Source organism: Oryx dammah, unplaced genomic scaffold (assembly GCF_014754425.2).
Source record: "Oryx dammah isolate SB20612 unplaced genomic scaffold, SCBI_Odam_1.1 HiC_scaffold_25, whole genome shotgun sequence".
NCBI lineage: Eukaryota > Metazoa > Chordata > Mammalia > Artiodactyla > Bovidae > Oryx > Oryx dammah.
Genome location: NW_024070209.1, coordinates 46,844,530 through 46,852,384, shown reverse-complemented (window position 1 = coordinate 46,852,384; position 7,855 = coordinate 46,844,530). Strand labels below are relative to the sequence as shown.

The 7,855-nt window shown below is 44.2% G+C and overlaps 1 protein-coding gene across 1 annotated transcript in view; it reads right to left on the bottom strand.

Moving 5' to 3' along the window:
* Window positions 1-274, bottom strand: part of FOXI3 (forkhead box I3) — a 4,238-nt gene extending 3,964 nt beyond the window's left edge. Inside the window, exon 1 of the mRNA XM_040225688.1 lies at window positions 6-274. Within this exon, the coding sequence (XP_040081622.1) occupies window positions 6-274 (269 nt within the window). The remainder of the gene's footprint in view (window positions 1-5) is intronic.
* Window positions 275-7,855: the final 7,581 nt, after the last annotated feature.

Below are 7,855 nucleotides of genomic sequence, written 5' to 3'. Positions count from 1 at the left end.
CGTACTCGGCGCTCATCGCCATGGCCATCCAGAGCGCGCCCAGGTACGCGCGGGCGGCGGCGGCGGCTGCGGGGGGCCCGCCCACGGCCGGCCCGTTGAGCCACAGGTAGGGGTTGGCGGCGGCGGCTGGCGGCGCGGCGTAGTCGGTGAGTCCGTAGGGCGCCCGGGCGGGTGCGGGGGCGCCCGGGGCGGCGGCGGCGGCGGCGGCGGCGGCGGTTGAGGGCAGGCCGGGCTGCGAGTACACGCCGAAGTTGTCCCCGCAGTAGAGAGCCATGTCGGCGGCCGTCGGCTGGCGCGGCGCGGCGGCGGCGGCGGCGAGGGGCGAGCGGGGCTGACCTCGCCGCTCGGGCAAGAGCATCCCTTTGGGGGCCAACCCTGCGGCCCTGGCTCGGCGATTCGAGTCTTCGGCGAGGAGGGGCGGGGACTGATGGGTGAGCGCGGAGCGCCGACGAGCTAGCCTCTTATAACCGTCGGCGGCTGGGCTCCTCCCGGGCCGGTCCCGGGGCTGGGCGGCTGCCCGCGGGCCTCGGCTCTCCACGCCCCCGCCACGCCCCACCTGCCCGCGCACGCTTCCCGGCCCAGCGCGCGGAAACCTCGGGCCGCCCGCCGCGCCTGCCGTGCCGCTGCAACCCCTCCTCTCCGGGCCGGGGTGCAACGGAGGGAGGTCGGGAAGAACCAGGGAAGCCGGGGGGAGGCCGGCGCCTCCGATATTCAAGCAACCTGTTCCCCATTCCTAACCATTGTGTCCTCAGCACAAGAACGAAATAACGAATATCAAAACAAAGAGAAAATCTCCAGGACGGTCCGACTGTTCTAAAAAGTCTGTGAGTTAACTCTGGGTGGCCGCTCAGCCCACCTGCCTGCCCCCGCCCCAACCTTTGATATTTCGACCTGGAGCCTCTACCTCTTTTGTGATCAGTTGCAGGATTCACGTCCGGTCTCGACTGGTCGGCTCACAGTCGAGAATAATAGACGCGATTTACAAGTCTTTGGAGGTACACCGTAGATATTAAGGAACATTCCTGGTGCGTCCCCTTGTCCTAGGGAATACTTTGAAGGGAAAAACAGAAATCGGTTTTTTAATTTCTCTAAACATAGCGATAGGTTCGTTCCTATCCGGGAAACAGATTTGCATTTTAGGTCCAGTTTGCGCAGACTTTTGGTGTGATTTGTTGTCTTCGAAAACAGAAGGGTAAACGTTTTCAAAGACATTTAAATAAGTGGGTTCGGAATTAGCATTTTAAAGCCAACTGTAATTTAAACTGTGCTAGAAGCGCTCGTTTACAAAAAACGGTCTCAACGAATTATAGCAGAAGACTTGCCCTCTACTTCTGTTAAGTTTTCTAATGCAGCTCCTGTCTGGAAAAACAAACAAAACCAGCAAAATACTGTGGAGCCTCCAAGTGCCACGCCATCATTATTTATTGACTCCGAACGATATGAAATTTGTTTTTTTTTTAAGGTTAAATTGAGTTCTAAATATTTTATTAAGCTGTGACAGGTCTGAGATTCTCTTTTAAGGGAGAGGGGAGAGGAAAAAGAAAATTTTTTTCCTATTTGTCAATTGCAGAATGACGGTTCAGAATACTTAATAATTCGGAACCCACCTCCCCCACCACCCCGCATTTATTTTCGTGACAGTTCCTTATGTGCTTTCAGGAAAATGATCGTCTTCTGTTATAGACTTCTTAAAAAATAAAATCCAGAGATCTTTAGCCACCTTGGGTACCTAAAATGCAACTCACACTTCAAATGTAACATTTTTTCTCTTCTTTTGTGAACCCGGGAAGGAATTTTTGTCACACAGTTTCTTTCAATCTCCTTGCAAATGGTGTACAATGGAGTAGTGTTTGCCTTAGTTGTATTTTGAGTTAGTTTAGATAAGCACACTGCTTTTGTTTTCCTTCCCAAATAGCCCAGACGAAGTTGTTTTGTTATTTTTCTTGGGATGTTAATAAGGATGACAGCTGTAAGTCAAGAAGTTAGAAAGCAATTTTTAGTAACTTAATAAATGCTCAAATTTAATATTTTTTCCTAAAGTTTAAACAAAAAAAGGGAAAAAGTTCAAAAGAAAAGCTGGCAAACTAGATGGTAATAAATTAGGAAAGATTTGAAACCATCTCTCCCTTAGTAATTGATGTCCTTAAGAATATAATTTTCTTTAGCAAATTGATTATCCATACATACTTTGCAATCATGCAGATTTTTTTAGTTCAACTCTTAACCCTATATTCCAAATTATTCTGAGAGGCTGTGATTAAAGATCATTGTTTCTTGCTTTGGTTAAAGGTTCTGCTTACAAGAGATATTTTGTTCCTTGACTATACATTATCTTTTCCCTACTTTAATTTTATTAAATTAATGGAGCCACCTAGTGGCTCTTTGCTCTGTTACAGCAGATATCCAGATAGGGACCTGTGAAGTGAACAGTTAACCCCCGCTAAGGGTTTGGATATCATACTTTTTTCTATTTGTTTTTAAATCACATATTAATTAGCTAAGCTTAAGACTGTCATTGGTCACAGTCTTTGTTTTTAATGTAAAAATTTAAATAATATCTTAAATTCGTGTGTGTATACTCAGTCTCTCAGCCTGTCTGATTCTTTGCGACTCCATGGATTGTAGCCCGCCAGGCTCCCCAGCCCATGGGATTTTTCAGGCAAGAATACTGGAGAGGATTGCTATTTCCTCCTCCAAGGGATCTTCCCAACTCAGGGATGGAATCCGAGTCTCCTGTGTCTACTGCATTGGCAGGTGGAAGCTTTTCCACTGACTGAGCCACATGGAATTTTAAACAAATTTTTAAAACATTTGGTACACTTGAAAAAAAAACAGAAAAGCAAATAGAATAAAACCTAGGCATAAAATGCAAGTTCCCTATAATAATGTTTTGTTAAATTGCCTTTTCACAAAAGAATATAATTGAGACAATTGATCGATGTACCTATACCAGTGTAAAATGGTGTAAAACAAAGGTAGATGTTGCATGTTTTCATCACTGGAAAATAAAACATTTTGGGAACCTTTCAACCTAAAGAAAATCTCTCATTTATTTTCCACTGACATTTGGTAACATTCTTGATGCTTCCTTGCGCAACAACTGTAATTTACAATGGAATGTATTCATTTTTAACAAATACTGTAATAACATGTAAAATTCTTTACACTTATTGATTTATAGCATAGAAATGTTGGCACTATGGCATTTGCTAGTATTTGTCCATATTTTTGTTGTTGTTTATTCGGATCTAAGTCTGTGACCTTCCGGACTGTAACTTGCAAGGCTTCTCTGTCCATGGGATTTCCCAGGCAAGAATACTAGAGTGGTTGCCATTTCCTTATCCATTTCCATATTTACTGAGGAAGAAAAAGGTAATGTAAATTGGAAATAACTTCAGTGCTCTTAGTTCCTGATAGCTGCAACTTATTTATGTGTTTTTGCTGTGCTGGGTCTTAGTTGTGGCTCACAGGATCTTCCTTGTGAATGCATGGGGGACCTAGTTCCCAGACCAGGGATTGTACCCAGGCCCCCTGCATTGGGAGCTTGGAGTCCTACCCACTGGACCACCAGGGAAGTCCCATAGTTGCAACTTAGAACAACATTGAACTGCACACAGTCCTTCTCAATCTCAGTATCATGGTTTACTTTGTATCATCTATGAAAAAGGCCACAAGCAGAAATTATGAATTCTACCCATGTCCCCCACCTGGCTTTCTGCCTTTCACTATAGTTTGTATACCTGTCTTAACTTTTCAGAAATCAGAGGCCCTTTGAAGACAAATTGTTGTATGTAATTCAGTTTTTGGAACACTTTGCCCCCAGAAGGTAAACAAATATCAATTTTTGAAAAATTCATACCTCTTAAATTAAGGAATGACTACTTACAAATGTCATGTTGGAATATAAATAAGCCCATTCAAGGATTAGGAAGCATGCACACACACAAACCAAACATCCAAAATGGAACCCTGGGGCCTGGAAAATTTTTCTATAGCGAAAAACAATAGAAGCATTACTCAGGTATACAGAAAAGTCCAACTCTGAAAATGATTTACTAGAGTAATAGAAAATATTTTAGAAAATGCATGCTTTTTTTTGTCTTCAATAAGATGTAAGACATTTGGCCTTGATGAAACAAGAAGTCACTGTAAAATAAAAACCAAACTCTGGTGCAAGTAGAGATGAAAAAGGAACAAGAGGAGGTGAGAAGAGAAGGCAAGAACTGAATCAGCTATATGTATACAGCAGAAACTAAGACAATGTTTTAAAGCAACTATACCCTAAATGAAAAAAAGAAAACACACCCAAGCACACACACACTGTTTGTAGCTCATCAATAGGGAATATTGATTCTTGTCAATTTTTAATGCAAAAAAGTAATTAGAGACGTCTGGTTGTTGTTCTTCAGTCACTCAATTGTGTCTGACTCTTGGTGACCCCATGGACTGTAGCCTGCCGGGCTCCTCTGTCCATGGGATTTCCCAGGCAAGAATACTGGAGTGGGTTGCCATTTCTTTCTTCCTGACCCAGGGATTGAGCACATGTTTCCTGCATTGGCAGGTGGGTTCTTTACCATTGAACCACCTGGGAAGCCCAAATAAAGACTTAGCAGTTATTACAAAATTAAAAGAAAGTGGGAAAACTCATTGTAATGAAAGAATACAGTTTGGGGGGAAATGAAGTAAGAATAACTACTACATAGGCTAAAATATGTAAGATTTTTCTGGTGAAGAAAGGATGGATTCTTAAAGGAAAGATGTTGCATCTATGGGAGCTGGATCCACCACCTCGTTCCTTACTTTTTCCAACTACTGACCACTTAATTGGTTCTCATTTGGGGGTTTCCCTGGTGGCTCAGACTGTAAAAATCTGGCCACAATGCGAGAGACCTGGGTTGGATCCCTAGGTAGGGAAGATCCCTGGAGAAGGGAACAGCGACCCACTTCGGTATTCTGTTTGTTTGTTTCACTCCAGTATTCTTGTCTAGAGAATCCCATGGACAGAGGAGAATGATGGGCTACAGTCCATCATGATGGGGTTGCAAGGAGTTGGACACCACTCCTATATACATATATACATATGTATATATATACACACATATATACACACATATATACACATATATATACACACATATATACACATATATATACACACATATATACACATATATATACACACATATATACACATATATATATACACACACACATATAGCAACTGGTAGGGTCACTAATGAGGAGCACACTGAAGAGCCTCTGTCCCCTCCCAGTCCATCACGGCAGATGCAGCAGAAGTCAGAGGTGCTGTCCTTCAGTTTTTAACAAACTTTAGGCTCTACTTACTGAATCTAAGAGCTGATGGGAAACTGAGGTGGCTCTTTTCCACTAGGAGAGCAGATTTTTCACCAGCTTAGCATCTTGTTTTCTTTTCCAAGAACACATTTACCTATAAGCTGTTCATGTTAACCTTGGCCAAGTTGCCCCTGCTGGTCCCCCTACTAAGCCACCTGGGAGTCAAAGAAGACTGGAGTGAGCTGCAAATACAGGGGTGTGTGTATGCTCAGTCACTCCTTGGGGCTGACTCTTTGTGACCCCATGGACCACAGTCAACTAGCTTCTCTCTCTATGGAATTTTCCATGCAAAAATACTGGAGTGAGTGGTCATTTCCTCCTCCAGGCCTCAATCCAAGGATCAAACCCACATCTACATCTCCTGTACTGGCAGGAGGATTCTTTACAACTGCCGCCACCTGGGAAGCCCAAACACCGGGGGCGGAGTGCAAAAATCAAGTGCAGGGAGGCTCAGAAGCAGGGACTACCTGGCCATAAGGCCAGCTGACCCCCATGGCTTCTGGCGCTCTTCCCACTGCCAACATTAGGCACAGGATGCCTAGCAAAAAGGATGACTCCTTGGGATTCTTGTGGGCTGAAGCCTCTGAGGATACCACTGAAGTTCTGTGTACTTAGTCCAGAAGAATAAGAGAAAAAATTATCAGCCCAAACCATGGTGATCCAACAAATCCTTTGAACAAAGTTACTAATACATCACTGCCTGCTTGAACCTTACACCTCTTCCCAGTGCTTCACTCTCCCCTCCCCAATCCTCTGGAATGCTTCACTGGCCTCTGGCTCTAGCTGATTAGCCCCATTCTTGAGCTTCCTTAGCTAACTTGTCAGACCCTTCCTTGTGCTCCAGACCTGCTCCCAGAGTGTCTTCAGCTCTCCTAGAAGACTTGTCTGATAGTGTCTTTCTGTCCTCTGAAAGCATCCTGGCTCCCCAGGATCATCCCATGGTGCCCTGAGGCTACTTTTCCCCCAACTTCTCCCTCCTCAGGGCACAAATGCCCTCCAGCCCTCCTGTCTTGCTGGATGGCTTCAGCATTGGCTTGGTAGGCTCATCCAATTCTCTGGACCCTCATTTCTAATAACCAGTTCCTCCTCTCCAGTTCAGCCACTCACTATACTGAGTGTTCTTTGAGGCTGGGGACTGTGTCTCTGTGACTCTGTGGCTCACTTTTTTTGCGTGCTTACAATTAAGAAAACATGTACTAAATGCCTGGCATTGTGCTAAGCATCTTCCATGCATTATCTCATTTACTTCTTACAGCAATTCTGTGAGATAAGAACTGTCAGTCCGCATTCTACAGATGAAGTCTGAGAGAGAGAGAAGTTAAGTAATTTCTAAGTGTGCAGCCAAGATTCAAAGCTGATTCAGAGCCAGGCAATCAAGCCACGAAGCCCAGGCTGGGAGCTCTCGGCAATAATTATATATGCTCTGCCCAGACGCTCAGTCGTTTCTGACTCTGTGACCCCATGGACTGTAGCCCACCAGACTCCTTTGTCCATGGGATTTTCCAGGCAAGAATACTGGAGTAAGTTGTCATTTCTTTCTCCCAACCCAGGGATCTAACCTGGGTCTTCTGTGTTGCAGGGGGATTCTTTACCAACTGAGCCACCAGGGAAGCCTCATCATTAATTGCCTCCTCCAGTATTTCCCCAGTGGCTGGTTCAGTGCCTGTCATTGGTGCATGCTCAATTATTGTTTGTTGCTTAAAGAAATTGAAAAGTTAAAAAGCATTAAATGATGTAAAATGGAAAAAGTCTCACCCCTTCAACCTCCTATCCCCTATCACTTTCTTATGCTTTCCTCCAGAAAATGTTTGGAGGTATTTAACCTGCATGGATACATGCCTTTAAAGCAGAATCCATGCCATTCACATAGCTCTGCACCTTCTATTTCCATTAATATGTTCTGGAGAACTTTCCAAAGCAGCCCATATGTCCAAATGTCTACCTCATTCTGTCCTCCTGGTGTTCCCCTTCATGAGATGTTCAGTGAGGACCCACCAGTACTGTTTTGTAAGAATGGTTTACAGCCTGTCCCTGTTTTAATTTGGTGGTGTCCCTCCATATTTGTTAGGCAGTATTTTGAATTTAACCTACTTTAGATGGATCTTACAACTACCTCCTTTAAAGAAAATGGCTTAAAAGCAGAGGCATTATTTTGCTAACAAAGATCCTTATAGTCAAAGCTATGGTTTTTCTAGTAGTCATGTACGGATGTGAGAGTTGGCCCATAAAGAAGATTGAGCACCAAAGAACTGATGCTTTTGAATTGTGTGTGGTGCTGGAGAAGACTCTTGAAAGTCCCTTGGACTGCAAGGAGATCAAACCAATGAATCCTAAAGGAAATGCATCCTGAATATTCATTGGAAGGACTGAAGCTCCGATACTTTGGCCAACTCATTAAAAAGACCCTGATGCTGACAGAGACTGAGGGCATAAGGAGAAGGTATAGACAGGGGATGAGATGGTTGGATGGCATGATCGATTCAATGGACATGAATTTGAG